This window comes from Paroedura picta, chromosome 4, assembly GCF_049243985.1.
Source record: "Paroedura picta isolate Pp20150507F chromosome 4, Ppicta_v3.0, whole genome shotgun sequence".
In the NCBI taxonomy this organism is placed as follows: Eukaryota; Metazoa; Chordata; class Lepidosauria; order Squamata; family Gekkonidae; genus Paroedura; species Paroedura picta.
In genome coordinates this window covers 56,095,904-56,117,490 of record NC_135372.1, presented here as the reverse complement: position 1 = coordinate 56,117,490, position 21,587 = coordinate 56,095,904, and the positions used below count along the sequence as shown (strand labels likewise).

General features: G+C 38.8%; 1 protein-coding gene across 4 annotated transcripts in view; it reads right to left on the bottom strand.

Annotated features, from left to right (window-relative positions):
- The window catches only part of SLC44A3 (solute carrier family 44 member 3), a 133,616-nt gene that overhangs the window by 1,765 nt on the left and 110,264 nt on the right, over positions 1–21,587 (bottom strand). For all 4 annotated transcript variants that reach the window (XM_077332951.1, XM_077332949.1, XM_077332950.1 and 1 more), the window contains 5 exons: positions 15,813–15,969; positions 12,432–12,515; positions 3,784–3,921; positions 2,908–3,144; positions 1,048–1,140 (listed from right to left, as the gene is read on the bottom strand). In XM_077332951.1, coding sequence (XP_077189066.1) covers positions 1,048–1,140; positions 2,908–3,144; positions 3,784–3,921; positions 12,432–12,515; positions 15,813–15,969 — 709 coding nt within the window. The remainder of the gene's footprint in view (positions 1–1,047; positions 1,141–2,907; positions 3,145–3,783; positions 3,922–12,431; positions 12,516–15,812; positions 15,970–21,587) is intronic.

Sequence of the window (21,587 nt, the reverse complement as noted above, 5' to 3'; positions counted from 1 at the left end):
TCACAGGGTGTCTGTTGTGGGGAGAGGAATGGGAAGGCGACTGTAAGCCGCTTTGAGCCTCCTTCGGGTAGGGAAAAGCGGCATATAAGAACCAACTCTTCTTCTTCTTCTTCTTATCTGAAGGCCTAGGTACCTTAAAGCCTAGCCCTCTGGTAAGGGTCACTCATTAAAGGCCCCAATCAAGGAATCCTGGGCAGGCCCGGGAGCAGAAGGAAAGTATTGATGGAGGCAGATGGGAAAGATAAAAGACAAGTAAAACTTGGGGTTGTGTTCTGGTATTTGAACCTTGGACTCTGTTGTTGCCCAAAACAGCAACAAACATCCTTCTCTGCCCTCCTGGTTTCTTCCTGTGTTACTGGAAAGACTGGAGGTAAGTGGAGAAGGTGGAAAAGCAGCGCCTGGGCCTAGAAGGCTTCATGGGGGAACACCATAGTGATTTAAAAAAATGTACAAAGGGTGGAGAAAACTTTGTCTCCCTCTCCCATAATATCAGAACTTAAGAGTATTCTGTGAGGTTGATGGGCAATAGGTTCAGGACAGACAAAAGGAAATACTTTACTTCACGAGTGATTCAACTGTTCAATTCACTGTCAATGAAAATAGTAATAGCCACGAGTGTAGATGGCTTTAAAAAGGTGGTTAAGCATATTCATGGAGAATATGTCCATCAATGGCTGGTACCTACAGTGGAAAATACCAGGGCTAGGAGGAAGCATCTAAAATGGCCTTGGCCTCTACATTCTGGTCAACCACTTTGTGGGACAGGATGCTGGAGTAGATGGGCCACTGGCTCAATTCAGCAGGGCTCTTATATGTAGGAGTAATAAAGATGACAGTGACATTGAGAATGTGCACATTGTTTTGGTTCTGTCAGGCTCTCACCCACTGTAACATCAACAGCTGCAGATTTGGGGATACCGATAAGAACTTTCCACATCATGATGGCCAACTACATCCCTTACCTAAGCATGGAAATACATTTACCAAAATCTTGTAATGCACACTGTAATCTGGTCACACCAATATGGTTTGACTTTTGTTACTCACCATAGGTTGGAGTTCTGTATCATATTCACTGCTGTGAAGAGTCTTACTTCTCTGACTGTTCTCAGTTAATTTGCTGCTCTGATAGACAAAATTCTACAAAGAAAAACAAAAATTATCCCTGAATTCCACAAAAGTGTTTCGCTTTTGCACTCTGCAACTTTCTATCTATTAACATTTTTTATTTGATTAATGGTCTGACTTTTAGCCAGAGATCTGGTCCATTTTCTCAGATACAGATGATGGCCACAATTAAACAGTCATGTTAAAAGTAGTTTGGTGTAAGTTTTTTCATTCAAATACTTTAAAGATAGACAGATTCAGATGGGGAGCCATGTTAGTCTCAAACTGCAGAATAAAGCTTGAGTCCAGTGGCATCTTTAAGACCAACAAAGTTCTATTTGAGGTATAAGCTTTCATGAGCATGATAACATCTGAAGGAGAAGAAGAGTTGGTTCTTATGTGCCACTTTTCTCTACCCAAAGGAGGCTCAAAGCGGCTTACATTCGCCTTCCTTTTCCTCTCCCCACAACAGACACCCTATGAGGTGGGTGAGGCTGAGAGAGCCCTGATATCACTGCTTGGTCAGAACAGCTTTATCAGTGCTGTGGAAAGCCCAAGATCACCTAGCTGGCTGCATGTGGGGGAGTGCAGAATCAAACATGCTTCAGCCAAGTTAGAATTCCCTGCTCCTAACCACTACACCAAGCTGGCTCATGAAACCTTATACCTTGAATGAAACTTTGTTTCATAACTAGATCTTAAGGAAATAAGTACTACTGAACGCAGCTAGACAAATCCTGTATATGGCTGTATAGAACTGGGATGTAAGGCTGCATTCCTAGGCATGCTTACTAGGCTAATAAGCCGCCTTAAACTAAGCAGAACTTATGTCCCAAAAAAATGTTTAGCATTAACACACAGATATAATTACTAGGGAAATCATGTTAAGTGTATTGTTTGAAAAAAAAAAACAAGACAAATTGACGTTACAATTTCTCTTCAAATAATGTTTTTGTTTGAGAGTCTCAAATCTGAGAGAAATTTGAGTGAAAAAATTACTAACACTTTTTCACTAGGAAGCAACGATTTAAATATTCAAATTAATTCAAATTTGTTTCAAGGAGTTGTGGGAAAGTAAAACAGATCATAAATGGGGATTTAGACAACTGGGCATTTGGGCACCCATGCTACTAAAGGCTTCCTAGAGATTTATTTATCATTTATATTTATTAACCGCCACTCATGGACCATGCTGGTTCATGCGGTTTACATAAAAACCCATAAAACAATAAGTACAATATAATAATAATAGTAATAATAGTAATAATAGTAATAATAGTAGCAGTAGTAGTAGTAGTAGTAGTAGTAATAATAATAATAATAATAATAATAATAATAATAATAATAATAATAATAATAATAATAATAATAGGCGGCAAAGTCCCATCTATTCCCTCCCCTTCACCAGTCCAAACCCATGTGGGATCATCACGTCATTGCTGATATTGTTGAGAAAAAGTCCAAATAATGTAGAAACTAATGTCCGAAGCACAAGTAAGCTTTACAGTACTCTCGCTACCCTGAGCAATGGAGCCACATGTGCATAAAAGTACAGCAATAGGGCATCTTGTATTAATTCAATAGTTTTCTGATTTATGCTACACCTCTCAAGTGTATGGTGAGAAAAATTATCCCATAGCATATACATAGGAAGAATAGTTTTACATGCCACATTCTGTCTTAAGTGAATTCTACCATACCACGGGAATTGCCAAGAAAAACACAAAACTGAAAGTAGAAGGAAAGGAAAGGAAATCTCTTCAGTCTTCCAGATAAAGCACTACCGTTTTGGACGTTTACCATTAATTCGTGGTCCATGAAGTATGGCTTCTCTTGAGATCCATCATTTGTTTCTATGTCAATAGCAAAGCAAAGGAATAGGGCATCTATTATGGTTTCAAATACTGATAAGAAGCTGTGAGCGACCAGGTAAGCAAAAAGTGCAACGAGCAGCAGTGGAACGACCCAAACACGTAGCTCGCGGTGGTAGTTAAACGCCATCAAACCACCAAAAACTGTGAAGCACACCACAAATATCTGTATGAAGAAAGAAAGAAATGTGGACACTACATTTCAGAATAAGCTATTTTAATAAAACAAAGTATCCTTGGTTTATTGCTTTAAAAACAAAAAAAATCTTGTCTATTCCCTTCCTGCTGTTCACAACATAGTGGAGCTGGTTAATTACTATTTACCATAATACTTTATTTATTTATGTTATTTCTGTCTGTCCAAATTAGGGATAGATGTTATTCGGAACACTGGCGATCAGGATCTCCCACTTAAAAAACAAAACCCTTAATAAGCCTCCAGAATCGCTGCTTTCGACATGAGATGCTGAGGGCTGTATGACTGGTAGTTACCTTAAAAAGAGCAGCAAGAAATGCTAATCATAACTCGTGCCTAGATTGGCACTTTAGGTTATGTACTATTTGAGGAAAGAATCATCACTTTCCCCAAATGCCTTTTCTTATTTGCTGAAAGATTAACGTCTGTTTGCCATTGCTCTAAACATCACCTCTGCAAGTTACAGTTTCCTTCCATGCATTTTACTGACATGCATTATTTTGGACTACTTTCATGAAAGGAGAATTTGGCTCTTTGACATCACTGCCATACAGATACCGGCAGGATTGATTTTACTAATGGCATAAGAAGTAAACGATAAAAACTTACCTTTCCTAGAAAGATAATAAAATCACCAAAGCAGTTGATTGCCATGGTACTAGTTGAGGTCTTTGCTAAAATAACAACTGCATCTTTGGCTGAAGTGCAGAAATTTGTCCCATTTATGGCTGTTGCTGTGTATGCATTCTGAAAGAGAACATTCACGTGTTTAAAAGCAAAGAAGAGGATAACCGTGATAAGAATATAAACTTTAATCTAGGTTTTGACTTAGCCAAAACAAAAACCTCAAAATATGGTTTCAATCATTATGGGTTGGATCCAATCAGTTCTTTTGATAGTGACTAAAGGGGTTGGGTCCCCTCTGACCAACAAAAAATGCTATGCAAGGCACCACTGAATCTGATTAAACAAAAGGCAAGTGGGATGGGGGTGATAGTAAAAGAACATTAGCTGTGATTGAAAGAAAAAGAAAGCTGGATCCAATCCAATCTGGTTTCTGCTGAGGATATATATGCATAATTTTGAATTGAATTTTGAGCATAGCCCATTAATTGGATGTGATTCAATGGCACTTTACCCAGAGAGATTCTTAACTGAAACTGTTTCTTTGATGTTTGTAACCACAAAGCCCTACAATGAAAGTGACCCTGTCTATTTTATGGTCAATGTTGCGAATTCCTAAATAATTGAGTTAGACAGAAAACTCTGTAAATGGAAGAGGAAATTATACAATTGTTTCTTGTAGAATTCTGGAAAAGGTTACATTTTACTTAAAGAAATAAATGATGGATTAAAGCACATTTCATCTATTAAAAAGATAGCTCATTCTAGCAGGCACAGTAGCATCAGCAAAAGTTATTGGGGGGGGGGGGAGAAGGACCTATAGATTCACAATATTTATTTGGGCATTAGAATGCTGGGGGAGGAGGGGGCACTGTGACAGAGAAGATTCTCAGCAACTGCTGAAATGCGTTCTAATAAATGCAGATTGTTTCAGATTCATGACCCAGATTTCTGTTTTCTTCCTAAGCCTAGGAAGGTTTGAGAATCTACCCCAAAAAATTAAGAGAATGTACAATTATTTTTCATAGTAAAGTTTGGAGCTTTATTGCACACTCATGGCACAATGAATGTGTTAAACTTTAAACTGTGGCATGACTCTTTGTGACTTTTCTTAATACACAGCAATCAAGTAAATAACTGTCAAGTTCCATTTTCTGAGAAAGAATTAACATGGAAACCCAAAAACTGTGCCTCCACAGACTGTGAGGATTAATGTCAACCATGAACTGTAAAATTCCAGGTAGTACATAAAGGAAAACCAAGAATGTCACTTACTGAAAAATTCCTGCAGTCCTTTTGTGTTGATAACCAATGTCTTAGTAGGGAAGTTTAGTCAGTCTGCACCGGCCACCCAATTATTACTATATAAACAACTTATTTTTCTTGAGTCTGCTCTTAAAATATTTTATACTACCCAAAATTGTTAGCATTTTCCACTGAATTTTTTTAACACGATATCCAAACCCTGATGGATTTAACAAGAACAATTCAAGACAAATCTATATACTTTCTACTTGTGCCTTATGTCTAGCAAGTGTTCCAGAGTGCTGAGTTGGTGTAAATGAAAAAGACCACCACTATTAAAAGACCTTCATATGTGTAATATTCTTCAAGAAGTGCAGACGAGATAAAACAAGAGAACCAATAGCTGTGTTGTTGCCTGCACAGACAGAGCTAGAATCACCTATTAACATAAATATCCTTTTTCATGTCCATGACATTGTTCAGACAAAATGGTCCCTCACATGATCATTCATTCATATTTGCTCAATAGGATGTTTTAGAGGTCATTCATTCATTAGTTGCCATGAGTTACAATGGTACTTAATACGTGTGTGTGTGTGTGTGTTTGGCATGGTGGTGCGCAGGGCATTCAGTCATGTGGCTCTTCTGGTTAATGGTGATCATGGCTCTTCTATGAATGGCAGAGCACCACTGGTTTAGACAAATGTATAAATGTATTTTAAGGTCACGCCGGTGCAAAAAAAGGTCTCATTTCTTAACGACAAACATAGGCACCACTCATTAAGAGGGAACTACCCAGGTAAAGTCAAGCACACTGAAGTCCAGGAGTCTGCATCACGTAGCCGTGCACTTACATCCTTGTCCTTGGAACAGGGCTTGTGTATATGTTTAGTGTCATCCAGGCTGCATTCAGAGAATTAAACTGTTCCACATATTTAACCAAAGACAGTAACTTCAATGAAAGTTTTGTAAACTGGTACCCCCGGATCCAGAATGCTGGGCTAACTGGCATGAAGTGCTGCAGGAAGAAGGTGGACAATTCCAGAAATACAACAAAGGAAAGAAAGAATCTGTCCAATGGCTTAATTAAAGATCAAAAGTTTAAGAGTCTCTGTTATCTCTTTTATTTACACTTGGGCTCTGCCAGAACGGTCTCTAGATTGTTTTCTGTTCTCAGTGCTTTTGTAAGTGGCAAAACGAGTCCTGAATAACAAAATATCCTTATTAGTATAACATATAGCAAACAATAATTGGCCAACTGGCCCTGCCTAGAGGGCAAGCTCCTCCCTCTCAGCCACTGCATCTTCAGGCACTCTTGCCTCTCCAGGCAGCTTTCCCTTTATAAAAATGCAGACTTTTATAATCAAAAGGCTGGGAACCAGAGACATATTTTTCAGAGATAAATAAAGAATGAAATTGTTTACATATTTCAAAATAGCAAAGTAGGCGAGGAAAGTATGTAGAAAAAAACATCTTTCACAGCACAGAATGAATGTCAAGGGTCTTGGAAAAACTGACCTGCCGGCTTCATGAGAAAAGCCCTGTGGCAGAGATCCAAGCACTAAAGATCTCTGCTTGCTTGAGGAGAATAATTACTACTTTGTGTAGCAGCTGAACCCAGTCCTTCCTTGGAGGACTTACTATTAAAAATGAGTTCAGTGAAAAGAGGAGTGCCATAGCAACAGAAGCTTCTTTTAATAAGAAGCCAAAAAATGAGCTGCTCAGGCACTGCATTCTAGCTTCTCGGCTTAACTCATACTTTCAGTTTGTCTGGTCACAATCAGTGCTGCATACAGAGCTTGTACCAGGTATCTTTATGCTAGACTTGGTGAAATCATTGTACCAGGTACCTAAGAGCATAGTGTAAGCTTATACTAAACTAAAGAGCAGTGTTCCCAGAAGGAGGAGCATATGGGAGCTGTGGCACACTCTCTTCAGATGCAGGTAGCCTGTTTGCAGCAGTAAAAGACGTCTACACAATATCCAGCAAAGACTTTTTTACTATCAGCTTTGTAACACCACCAAAATCTGGTAACAGTAAGAGAAAGATCCAGTAGGTTCTAGATTTCTGATAACTCACAGGAGGTTCCAGCAGCCTGTATTTCCAACAGAACTGGGAAGTCTTTGAGTCACAAATTGCCAACCCACTGAGTGTCCTACTCTATCTTTGTAACACCACTACTTCTTTCACTACCATCACTACAATAGATGCTCATGTAAAAAATGCTTAAATACAGCTTTTAGAACAGAAATGTAATATTTTCCAAAGTACTGTATGCATAATTCAGTGGCTTATGATATCTCCAGCTTGGTGTAATGGGTTAAAAGCAGTGACCTCTAAACTGGAGAACTGGATTTGATTCCCTACTCCTCCACATGCAGCCCCATAACTGATCTTGGTCCAGTCACAATTTCTCTCACAGCTCTCTCAACCTCACCCATCTCACTGGATGTCTGTTGGGAGAGGAAGGAAAGGCGATTGTAAGCCACTTTGAGACTCCTTTGGGTAGTAAAAAGCAAGGTACAAAAAAACAGGTCGTCTTCTCCCCATGACAGTTAAGCCCTGCTACTGCTTCACAGATTTACGGTAAGGGGAAACTCACAGTACTGGGTTCTGTATTATCTATCACCTAACAAAGACACTCAAGAGACATTTTAAGCCCTTTGTTTGTGAGAAAGAATATGATCCTGGCTTATCTTTGGGTCACCATGTCTGACAGACAAATTTATATTCAGTTACAGTAAGGCATAGATTATTTTAAGTAGAATATAAAACCGTATTAAAGGGAACACAATACACGAAAACAAAAGGTTGGCTCCAATGATTCCCTACACCTAAAGTAAGGAACCAGACTTTTACCTACAACTGAAGTATTCAGAGTATGGTATTCTCCAGCAACACACAAATTAAAACCAAAATTAAGCATGCATAAATGTACACAGCACTTACTCCTCTTATGACAAATTGAGATGAGTACTTGGAAATGTAACCTAGGCTTGCATTAGAATTAACTACCTAAATCCAGCAAAGGAGATCTGAGGTCCATTCAGCAAAACTTAAATATAGCTGAAGTTTTGCAATTTGTAAACGCTACATTTTTAACATTCTGCATGATGTCATACACAAACCGCAACACTCCAGCAATACTCCAGTAACATTCGCTTTTTTATAGTGCTTCGGGGGGAATCGTAAAAAGTGGATTCCCCCTTTAAAAAGCGCTTGACTCCTAATAACAACCTGCAACACATCAGCAAAAGACATGTGCATTCTCAAAATAGCGTTAGGAAGAAGGTCCCTCCTCCGTTCCCGCCCCCAAGCTTCTGGGAGACGGGAATGCCTTTTTCCCCCTACAAACCTTATAAAGCAATGAACAAGCGAGCACGCGTTTCATTCGACAGAAGGTTTTAAACTCTAAACTTCCAAAGTGAGCATCATAATGTCACAGTGTCCCTTGCTCACTGGGTGCCAGAATGTTGCCCTGCGTGCACTAATATGTATTGTATGTCATTTTTTTTCTTGGAGACGTGTGTCAACGATTACACGCATGTCCACCAGCAGGCTGTATTAATTAGCGTGGATGGAGGAACTGTGAAAGCTCCCTCAGAGGGCTTTTTTCCAACTCCAATGAATACCTTCCCCCCGTTTAGCCTTGTATAAAAAGCCAATTTCTGGGGGGGAGAATTATATCGAAATACAGTTCCATGTGAAGCAAAGAAGCAATGAATTAACACATATTCATTGCCACGTGTGTTTTCAGATTTTAAAAAATGAAATTTAAGGGGAAAGGGGCATTTCAGAGCTACGAGGGTGATCCGTTTGATTGGCTCTCCATTTTGATTGACGGGCTGAGGCAGGCAGAAGTGCCACAAATTTAGAGCACCTTGTTTGCAATTCCTGCAAAACCAGAAACATCTGTGTTACCAAAAAAGCGCTATGGTGCATTAATATTACACTACAATTTTCACTGTGCAAAATGTCAGAATTCCACCACAAATTGTAGCAATTCGCGCTGCCGTGGACATCCAGAAACATTGGCAGATGTGCGGAATGGACTTGAGAAACCTACACTGCAAGGTACATCTGATCCACACTTCACTTGACGGTGATATCTGGGGTTCTGGTGCTTTATCTGGGGCCCCTACTTAATGTAACAAAGTGCAACTAGTTTTAGATGGAAATCTATGGGTGGGATTCAGCGAGCTACTTAAGCGTGCCCAAATATTGCCTGATGCAATTTTTCCCTTGTTCTTTAAACAAAACATTAATGCCATTTCATGTGCTCTTTGAAAACCCCTTCTAGTACTAAACAGGTTTAATCCACGAGATCAGGGGCTTAAGAAAAAAAGTCCAGAGCTTCTTAGGTGTGCTTAACTATCTGAGCATTCTTTTTATTTCATGCTATATTTTTTGTCTCAACACTTTTACATGCAGCATCGTATTCGATTGGCTACAGCAACCTATCAATGTAAGGCACTAACAGGTGTGGACCTCCCCAGCTTTTGTATCCACTCCAGCAGCTAGCATAGTGACTCTGCAGCTTGGTGGCTTGCAGTGTGAAAGGGGATGAAATAGCCCTTCCTGCCTCCTTGTCAGGTGAGAGCTACCGATGGAAGAGCAGCTGATTTTTTTCCTTTCTCCCCTTCTTATTGCAGCCTACCAACCAACATGGTTGCGATTCCACATGAGGCCTTCAATTAACTTACTGGTATGAAGTTGGAAATTACTACCAGGGAAATAGTGAAAACTCTGATCCTTGTGCAAACCACACAAGAAAGGTTTGCTGAACTCCCACCCAAGGCATAGAGATTTTTTTACAACTTCTTAATTATTACAGCTGCCATTAACTTAATTTTGTTGAATTTTAGTGCTGGCAGTGATCTCAAACAGACCAGATTATTGACTGTTATTGCCAGCTGCCAGAGCAACAGAATTCCAACTGCCTTCAAGGCCACAAAATTATTGAGTTGATCTGAATAGAAAAAACAGACATTTCTTAGTGATTTCCTCAGAAACCCATGTGTTGTGGGGAAAGTGCTCGCCAGCTGGCTGCAAATGAACCCAAACCAGACATGTAAAAGTAGAATTTTACTGCTACTGTAAAAGAAATCCATTCTATGTGACTGTACAGCATCATAGATGGTTTTCAAATGACCCTTTAGCGCTCTGCCATGATGATCTTTAGAGAAGCAAAAACAGTATATGTAAAAATGTATACTTGTGACAGAAAATACATTTTTATCTGACAAAAGGAGCTTTGACTCTTGAAAGTTTAAACCCTGGAAATTTTATTCGTCTTCAAAGTGCTCCAGGTCTCAAATCTTGCTTTTCTACTGTAGGCCAACAAGGCCACCAACCTAAAACACCTCTACCTGTTAGATGGAATCAGACTTAACTAGGTTTTCTTAAAACTATGAAAACTAGGATGGTGCACATCATGTTGCAAAATGGAACCCAAGACTTAAAATGTAGTGTTCTAGAAAGATTCCTAATATATTTGCAAACAAACATTTGATGGTACAAGTCAAAGAGACCAGGTGGTTCATACTGAGGTGCCCTCCACTCTGTGCTGAGTAATAACAAAAAACAACAATAACAACAATAATCAAATACCATTATACATCACACTTCGGCATGTGAAAAGTTCTTCATATACATTATCGCAGTAATCCTTGTAATGAAACTGCACTGTTGATTTCCCAATGTATTGATAAGCCAAAAACGAAATCAAAAGGCCAAAATGTCTCTCATCCACTCTTATTAGATATATTAGGTATATTAATCATTCAACTACATTTCTCCCATTAACAAGATATACTTTTTACACATTATGCTATCTTGTTAATTATTATGAAAATATTTATTTGTAGATTTTGGAGTGGCAATCATTGAGGAAGAATCAGAAAACGGGAGAAATGTACCTGGGAGGCCGTTGTGATTGCCAAGAAGTTGAATGATTAATATACCTAATATACCTAATAAGAGTGGATGAGAGGCTCATTATTTTGGCCTTTTGATTTAGTTTTTGGGTAGTCCTTGTAACAGCTGTAATAAGTAGAGTCAATAAAAGACATACAGAAAATCTGTAATTTGAAAAGAGTCTGCTGTTTAAAATTATACAGTAAATGAAACATATTTTTCTAGGTAAAATAAGCAGTAGCAGGGGGCAATTTTCAGCTGAGAAGTAGCAGAGGATATGTGTTTCAAACCCTTTCACCTGCTGTTTTTCTGTTGCAACGTTTCCTCTGGCCACTTTCCCTTTAAGCCAGGGGTTCAAGATGTATATTTGCAAGACTGAACATGGAATCTGAACTCTGAAGAAGAAATGTGGCTGAAGAAGAAAAGCCACCACAATTTGATTAAAAATGGTTTCATGTGACATGTATCTGCCTTGTTCTCTCAATATCATTAACACAGCAGAAGAGAGCTTGGATTTCCTCCCTCTCTACTCTCCATTAGAAGGGGAGGGTGATAAATAGAATACATAAATAAGGGGAAGGCAGGCACCTCTCAGACAGTGTCTTCTTAGAAGAACTATTTTTTCATTTTAACAGTTTACTGAAATGCATAGTTTCCCATCTCTGGTATAAAAACTAGATAGGTTCCCTTCCATTGTCTTTCCCAGAATACCTTGCACATTATGCTGGATCAGAATAACAGTGCAGACTCACATATTTCTAGCATTATTTTAGTGCAAAGAGTATAGCCAATATTTTTAAATTTGTCCCCACATGGAAGTACTCACTGATATATCAATAATGTCTATATGGGCAATGGATGGCTATCTAGGACAAATAAGGCCTGAAAAGGGCAACCCAATTAAGCCCCTGTCGCAATAGGATGCAAAACAGTTCTAAGACTACAATGGTCCATTCCACTGAAAGAAAGAAGTCTTGCTTCCAAATACATTTATTAGGATGGACATTCCAGTAACCATAATATCCCCAGGTCAGAATAGGCTCAAGGGTCTTGTGGCAAGACTACATTTGATGTTGATGGAACTTGTATTGGATTTGATTTATTCCTTATATGAATTTCCATTTGGGTTCTTACAGTTGCTGACGGACTCAGGAAAAAAATGCTTTAATATTTCTTAAGCCAGTAGAATTTTCAAATGCTTAGCCTTGGTCATATCATGTTTGTTATTTGTTTTAAAATTGTTTTTACTAAGGCCATTTGAAAAGAAACAGTGTCTAGCTCCTGAATCTTTCCTTCTTTTGATTGGTATAGTTTAGGGCTAAAAACTACCTCGAAATCATTATTCATAAGCATACGTTATGCTTAAAATGCTGTTTCAAGAATCTCCTTTTTCATCATGACTTTTGCATCCAAAATAGCAAGCATATCTGTCTATATCTAAACGTATATAGCCTCAGATGATATAATATACCTGATTTAAACACTTTAGTCCTCTTTCTAGGCACCAGAAACAGCAAGAACAGCATTTGAACATGCACTTTGCACATGCATTTTCCTGAAAGAAAGAAGTAATAATTAGTTACCACCATCAGAAAAATACACATAAAGGTACAGTATTAAATGCAGATATTGTGACAAATAATGCTGAACTCAAATAAGACCAGAGTCTCTCCTTGAAGGACCAGTTTCATAGCTGGCAGGTGGTACTTTATCTAGACCTGGGGTAGTCAAACTGCGGCCCTCCAGATGTCCATGGACTACAATTCCCATGAGCCCCTACCAGCAAACGCAAGCGCTGGCAGGGGCTCATGGGAATTGTAGTCCATGGACATATGGAGGGCCGCAGATTGACTAAACTTGGTCTAGACCTACATTTGAGCTCAGTTTCCCTCCAGGGCACACTCTGGCTTTTAGAAACTTCAGTTGGTATCCCAGTTGTAATTCATGCCTGGATCTCATACAGATTCAAGTAATGTGATGCACTCTACCTTTGAAGACTTATAGATGCATCAAATGGTATAAAATGCAGCTGCCAGATTACTGTACCATTTCTGTACTGAAATATCTTCACTGGAGCCCACTTGTTTTCAGCCACAGTTGAAAGTTTTGGTTCCTATCTTTAAAACTCTAAACACCCTAGGACCATTGCACCTGAAAGACTGCCTGTCCCAATACTAATATAAATTTATCAAGTTGAGGAGGGAGGGTATTAAATGGCAACCAGCAATTAAGGCTTTTTCTGTGGTGAGGCCCAATTCATGGAATGTTCTTCCCCTAGAAGTTCACTTAGGATGATGATGACGATGCCCACACTGTGGCCAATATGAATGTTGAGATGAGAGAAAAACAACAAGCAGCAGCAAGCATTTATGTAAGCTGTCCTCGGTGGGAATCACTTTTCAACACTCCTGAAATTTTTCTTGAAAGACAATTATTTTGATTCAGCCCTACTCCAAACTAGTATGCTACTATGTTGTGTGCTCTAGTGAAAAATAATGTTGTTAATGTTAGGCTCCAGTCCATGTTCTTTTAAAAAATACAGCAGATATTTTGTTTTGCCTTCAAAATTGGGGGGAGTGCCCCAGAGAAACATTTTACACCTACCAGATTTGTGGCCTATTATTCAGTATGTAAAGTAGCATGAACTGAGTTAAACATTATCTTTAATAACCTTGAAATATTTTTATTAGAAAGTGTCATCAGAGAACGAATGCAGTATTAGATTTCTTGCTGTGTCAGGAACTTTCTTCTCAGGCTTTGTCCTGGAATTCAGGGCCATGGAGAGAAGAAGACCAAAAGAGGCCTTGGAAATCTCATGCACAAAATAAAATGACCAGCCTTTTTAGTTTAAAAAGACTGGTTTGATCCAAAAGCTGTAGCATTATCCTGTGAGCTTGATCAAATTGCACATAGGCTTTCTGGGAAGTTTAGTCTTGTAATTAACCAATGATCTCCAATGTAATGTAGTGTACATTATTATAACATTTTGTGCAGACCACGAAACCCACAGTCATTGAAGAGCATTCATTTTGCTTCCTTCCAAAATTGAAAAGAAAAGTTACCTTTTATAAAATCAGGAAAACTCTTATATCTACCATATGAACCAGAGATGAGAGGGCCACAAAATACTTTAACCAAACATTCAAAACCTTAAGGCTAACATTGTACAAATAAACATGCTTGAAATCAGGAATCCAAAACTAAACATAAGCCCTGAAGAAAATATTGGCATGTGCTTTTCTTTGACCAAGTTGCTGAAAGTAGACCTGAGCTTCTATTTGCACTAAATGGGGCTGTCCTTGTAAACTACTCAGAACATTCAGCTTCTGCAGTATGTGGCAGCTCCAAAGCTCCCACTAGCTCTTTATTGTCTTTGGCTGCATTCAGACACCACATGAAGAAATCTAAGTTTACTCATTACAGGCATGGATCTCATTAACTGCTGGGTTTGCATACTGCTCCTCCCCACCCCCACCCCCCAGTCTTCTGTGGCCTTTTGAAAATGGAGGCAGAAGTCTTCTACTAAGTCAGTCATGAAATCTGGGCACTGAACAAGAAGTTAATGTCTTCCTCAGGACCTAGGACTCTTGATCTGGGTGGAACTAGGATCTCTGTCAAAAGAACATTAATAATCTTTAATGGTTATGATTGCTTCCTTAATAGGAGAAAATTGTTTGGAAATGGTCCCCCAGCATTTTTGTGTTCCTGAATGAAAAACCCATCACAGTTTAGAGATGATGTCTCCCTTTCAGATGAGTAGAAAAGGATGATGTGTATGAAGAAAGAGCAATTAGCCACATGGAGAGAAGACCAGGCAAGGAAAGCTACAAGCTGATAGAGAATGAAGTACTGTGGATCTCAGGATCTCTTTCACTGGGTGTCTGATATAGGAGTAGAAGATTTGATGTCTTGCTGGGATGCCTCTTTGACTCCATGTATGAACTGTTTATGTCTGTAAATAAGGCAAATATTGCAGAGGCCACTTTGTCTCCACTATTCTTTCCCCCAGGTCCATGAGATCAGACATATTCCTAGACTTAGCTATGGGAAACCCATTCCCAGCTTCATGTGAGCCCAAGTCTGAGACTGCAGTATGCAACTAGAGACCTCAGCCTTCCTGCTTTGTGCTGTTTTTAAAACCTGAAACAGTCCTAGAGAGGCCACTATTTGCATGACTCAGAAAACCTAGTATGTGCCATGAATTACCTGTGGAGTGCCCAACAAGGTAAATAGTGCTCCCTTTGGCCTTTTTCAGGTCAGGAAAACTACTGGGACCTTTTCACATCCAAAGTCCTAATTTGATAGCAGTCTGTGCTGCCTGGGAATTAAATACCCAGTATGGTCACAACACATATCAGAATGCACGGACCTGGAGATGACTGAGGGGAAAACATAACGTACAGTTAGGTCATAAGAAGCCCCAAATACTTCTTCCTATGTGCCTCACTGTAATCTCAATAAATCAATGGTTCCCTCATATTGGTAGCATATATGTACCAGCCATGGTCCAAACAGCAAAAGTATGCAAACAGGTACACTTCATAGAACTCTCTCTTTATTTAGATTTGTCAATGTCTTGTGTTCGTGCTGACTTCCAGGGATATGGTCATGCCATCAAAGATATGGCAATGAAATGGTAGAAGAGGTATTGTAAGAAGATGGTTTTGATGGAATTTTGTGTCTTTGTTAACTGTTGTGAGCCTTTAAGACAAGGCAGTCTATAAAGTTCTAATTAAATAAATAGGAACTGACAAGAGACTACAGTCTTACCTCTTGCTGAGGTATTATTGCCTTGCACTTAATTCCTTAATTGCTATAATGTGGTGTTACAAAAATAAATGCACATGCCTACCTTTTCTTTCAGGAGGTTATAAATAGACAATAGAATAATCCTTGGGATTCTCACTATTGTGATTAAAAAGGAACCTTTCACAACTGTTCCCAGATGATAACAAAAAAGAACTGATATGGAAGATAAGACCGGATGACTTGGTAGTTTACTCTTATTTCTAGAATGAAAAATAAAACATGTACAATTACATCAAAAATAAAATGCAAGCACAGCACAGGTATTAAATCCTTCTTGAAATCCTTCTAGGACCTGACATTACTCCACATCTACTGACTTCAAAGTGAAACTGTATAAAATTCATTATGTACATTGCTGGATATAGATCTCCATCATCACTGCCATGCACTCACCTGAAAGTTCCACTGTACACGTTGGCCTATTGCTAAACATATGATACTCTACACAGAACTATGGACTTTTATATGCGTAAATGTACAATAGGCATCCCTCTTTTAACACATGTAAAGGATTTCCCAAATGATATAGATGTGGATACTATGCACTCTGGATAGATCACTCACCAGCAATTTCTTATTGGTACAGAAAAATTCCTTCTGTACACACAAACCTGGTGTTTTCAGAGAAGGCCATGCATATACCAGAAAAATATGAAGGACTCTGGATAAGGATGGATGGCCACAAAAACATAATAGGATAAGGTGTTCCAATGTTTGAAATACACAGTACCAAATTCTTTATCCCAAATTTATTTATTTTATTTTATTACATTTATATACTGTCCTCCACTTTCTTGTAAATTCTAATTTTACTTTTCTTAAAGATACAAGGAGAAATGTGATCTTCCTTGATTCCCTCCTCCTATGGAAGATTTACCTCAAGCCATTCCTTGGAGGGCTCAAGAGTACCATTTAGGGTACTTTGGGTATTAGGGGTATTTGGGGGGCTAAAAGATAGAATCATAGAATCATAGAGTTGGAAGGGGCCATATAGGCCATCTAGTCCAACCCCCTGCTCTATGCAGGATCAGCCCTAAGCATGCTAAAGCATCCAAGAAAAGTGTGTATCCAACCTTTGCTTGAAGACTGCCAGTGAGGGGGAGCTCACCACCTCCTAGGTCAATCACACAAGTCAGGTGGTATCAAGTCACCCAAAAGTGGTTTCCAGGCCTTGAGTTGTCAACCTCCATCTGGGACCTTGAGATCTTCCAGAACCTCAACTGAACTCCAGAAGACAGAGATCTGTCCTCCAGGAGAAAATGACTGCATTGGGAAATTCTTTGGCATTATACTCAGTTAAGACTTCTCCCCTCCCCAAATCCTATCCTCCTCAGATTCCACAACAAAATCTTCAGGAATTTCTCAACCTGGAGCTGGCAACCCTAAACTGGCCCCATTTAGTCCTTCAAAGACCAAAAATAGGCCTGGAAAGGCTTGCCTTTTTACTCACACAAATCCAGCCTGGAATACTGTGGTTGTCTATCAACAGCAACTGAGGGAATCAGTCCATGAAAGCTACAGATGCTCTTTTTATCATTTTCAGTTTTTAAAAAATCCTCACAAGGTTTTTGGGATTTTATCCCCATATTTTTCTGCACACTTCAGGCCCTTTTCAAGATTTGTCTTGCCTGTTCACAGCTCCAATCATTGGACTTGACTATTAGTACATAGGTTATTTACATTCAACTTTCCATACATTTCAGTCTATATCTTGTTTCAATACAAAATTAAATGAAACATTAAACTGTTTACTTTTCATAAGTAAACCTTCAAGCATTCTCTGGCTCAGCTTTTAAAAATGGGACTCACTATGCAAGAGATTAAGAGCAGCAAGTAGAATAAGAAAATGTGGTCCTGCATGTTTTATTAAATCTTCACCTAAGCAGGACCTTATATTAGTTTAGGCATCACAGCAGTACAATCCCTACAGCCATTCCATAGTAATAGCTATAAAGCTGTATTTATACATGCATATACCACACTATTTTCAATAGGAAATGCCAAGAAAATGGTATGCATTCATTTTGGTCCTTCTGACCAGGGGAACAGTTAGGGGATAAATGCTGCATTTCTCTGTGAAACAAGTTTGACATACTTTCCTAAAGACATCATTCTTACTTGACAGAAAAAGATTTGTATCGAAGTTTGAATTTAGGTTAATCAAAATGTGTTCTCATAAATGTTTACATGTGAAATTTTCTGTCAATCCTGGAGAAAACAGGATAGCAGAATATCAAAAATGAAAACACTTTACCAAGCAGAGGATACATGGAAGTGTCAATAAGTACATCCTTAATTATGCATCCATTTATTACTGATGGTGAGAGGAGAGTTTTTTTTCTTGTAACAGGTAAGCTGATGTATATTCATTAAAGGTATATAAGTTTTTAAGTATGTCTGAATAAGCCTCCAACAATTTATTTATTTCAATATTTATACCGTCCTCCCAGCAAGCCAGTCCAGGCTTTTCAGGGACTGAAATTACTTATGTGTGTTGCTACAAAGATTCAGCTTTTGATATATAAATTTGTATTGTTACTGGTAGCATTTACAAATATATTCTTGACCTTACATACATAGTGAATTTTTATTTTGATTCAGGAAATAGGACAATCCAGAAACCCTTTTAAATAAGAGTACAGTATATTGACCTTTCAGCACTTATCCTAATTTGAATTTTAGTGTAACTTTGGAGACTGAGTTGGAACTGGAGCGCTTCTCAAGTAAGCTTCCTAGCACAGCGACATGGCTATCCTATGAGGAGAGATTTGGCTGGCTCCTACAGGGCTGCTGGAACCAGATCTATTGACAACCAGAGCAAGTCCAACAAAGAAAAATGTATCCCTGCTGTTGCTGCACTCACAGTTACAACAGGAGCTTTCTGAGGAAAATTCTGGCATGCTGAGGTGCCATCTTCAATCTAGCATGGCCCTGTTAATCCTGTGGATATAAAAACTCGACTAATCTGTGTTCATAATATTTATTGGGGATTTGCTTACATAATTAAAAAGTCTCAAATACATGAGCATGCTTTTAATCCTGCGATGATTTCTATAAAATTCAGGCAAAACATAAAAGTTTAATAGCATCAGCAATGTTATTCCACATAGTGGGCATGCAGAAAATAGAGACTTGTCTAAAGTCACCCAGCAAATATATGTCTGAGGTATATGGTTGCATGTTTGGGGTCCACTACAGTGATTTTTTTTTTCAATTGTAGCCCCATCCTGGTGGAATGCCCCCTCAGATGAGACCTCCCTAGCTTCTGGGGGGCCTAAAAGGCTGAGCTTTTCAGTCTGGCCTTTCTCAGTTAAGTGTATTTGGGGGGCTCAATGCTGGATACACCGCTATCAACTGTAAGTTGTTTACTTTTTGTACTATATATTTTTTACTGCTTTAACTATATTTATTATCTCTGTTTTTATATTGGAGTGAACTGCTCTGAGCCTCACTTTGTGGGGGGAGGACAGTATGTAAATTGAAATAATAAATATATTTGGTCTGGAGGAACATGTCCTGATTATTTAATAGAGGTTTAATGTGTAGAAAAGGACACTTGAAACTTTTCAGAGGTAAATAACACAACTGGTTTAAAAAATTCCATTAAAACCCTCACAAAAAGGGAAAGGATACTTTTCTCCAAGTAAGTTGGCAACCCTGTTCCTGTGAAATTTGAACTGTATCATGACACTTGTTTGTTAGCCTACACTACCACTCCATTAAGCTCCCAAATATTTCTAAATAGAAATGGGTGCTTCCTCTGACAATTTAGTATATAACTTTTCAAGATAAAGTTACAAGAACACTTTTTTAAAAGTCAAATTTCAAGATATAGAGCCCTGATTTTTGCAAGTCATGAAAGCCCAACTATTAAATTAACCACTGTTTCTTTTATTAGATTATTAAGGCCTCTAACGAATTGCCTCTTTCGTCTGAAATGAAAGGAAGAAAAGTAGTTTCAGGATTTTTCCCCCCAGGTCAAACAGATGTCCCCTGCAGAACTATTCCAGCTGAAACAACTCCCCTGTCCTCCCCACTTTTAATTCTGCTTATGGAGAGGCTTCAGAGTGCCTAATGGATTGTTTTGTGAAGTGAGGAAGCAGGTTTGCTGAGGTACAGGCTCTTCTATTTCCTGTAACTGCTTAGTAGCTGAAAGGAAAGGCTCTGTGTGAAATACAGTAAACAAAGCTCTTGTGACATGCCACTGCCCCAAAGCATGGGAATAACATTCTTGTTTGCCCTTTTTTATACGCAACACATTACCTCACAGATTTGGTTTAACCATTTCTCTGTCCCAACAAACCAAATAGCTAGAAAAAGGATCAAAACTACAGGGATACACACTTTCCTATGAGACACAAACATTTAGTAAATAAATAAATTTATCATTTAACATTGCAAAAACAGGTGACATGAACAGAATATGACATGAAGTACAAAAAAATTAGTAGTGTATCAACCGTAACCTGGGGGAGCTATCTCTGAGATGTGCAAAGGCATGCTGAAGACATAATACTATCTCAGAAGCTCCCCCCACCAGCAGAAATGGATGGGAGGTGGAAAGAAGGTGTGTTAGTCACCGTGGGAGAGTCTTGATGGGGTAAATTCTAAAGTCACTGGCTGCTGGTAAGAAGTAAATCAGCTCCATCAGAGCCAGACTGGATGAACACACATCCTGCCAGCATCAAATATGATAAGGACCTTGCATGTGCAAAATGCAGAGTGTACTATAACAAAAATAAAAGTGCTCTGTAACTAAGTACTAAATATATATGGTTGAATCCAAATCCTCCGCCCTGCAAGCTCTGAACTGATACTATTACTATCATATTAAATCTTTATTACATGTAGACAACCTCAGGTATCCTCAATTATTCAAGCATATTCTTGTTGACTTAGTGCAATAGGAGTAACTTTTTAAGTCAAGTTAAAGATTTGTGGTTGGGAGGGTATTCTGATCTGGGGATGCCTCCGTACAATAAAAATACAAATGAACAGCATTTTCCTTTCATTTTATGCAGGTTTGGGTATTGTATCATTCCTTCAAAAGCAGAGTTTTTTCAGGCTTAATGGAAAACCTAAGTGTCTGTACCAGCAGTAAGAGAAACGCAGCACATGTCCTATACATCCCAGTGGTGCAACTCTAGTGATCTTTTCATTAACTCTTTCTCAGAGCAAACCTTCAGATAAGTTACTGGATAGATATCACACATTCTACATTCTCGGCACAGAGATTCCTAACGTGCTGTGTTAGCTCCATGGCAATAATACCCATTCTAACAGGATTAGAGAACAGAGGGCTTAAGAGGAAAGGCAACAAAATGTCTCACTCTTGCTACAGCTAGAATCACGGTTAGAAAAGTATGGAACATGAAAATACCACCTTAGGGCCAAACAACACAATAAACCCAATACGTGTTGGGTCATGGGACATATAGTCAGACACACACTGGGGAAACTCACCTGAAGAAGCAATGATTTGCTTAGCACTGCAAGGAGAGTGCTGCATGAAGGAAGAAGAGGCTTCCAGCCTGCCAACCATCCCACTAGATAAAGCAGTATGGGAGAGTTCTGTCTCCCCTCCCACCCCTCCTTACAGCTCTCTCTTGCAGCACTGAGTGAACAAACACTTCTTCAAGTGAGTTTCTCTGATATATGTCTGACTGCAGATCCAGTTACAGGCCCATGATCCAACACATGTTGGATATATTGCGTAGTTAGAGCATCCTTTCTCAGCTTTTTTACCACTGAGACATTCTTCAGGCTTTGAGAAACTCCAGAAGTGGTGCAATCAGGAAGAATATAGTTGGAAGCATAG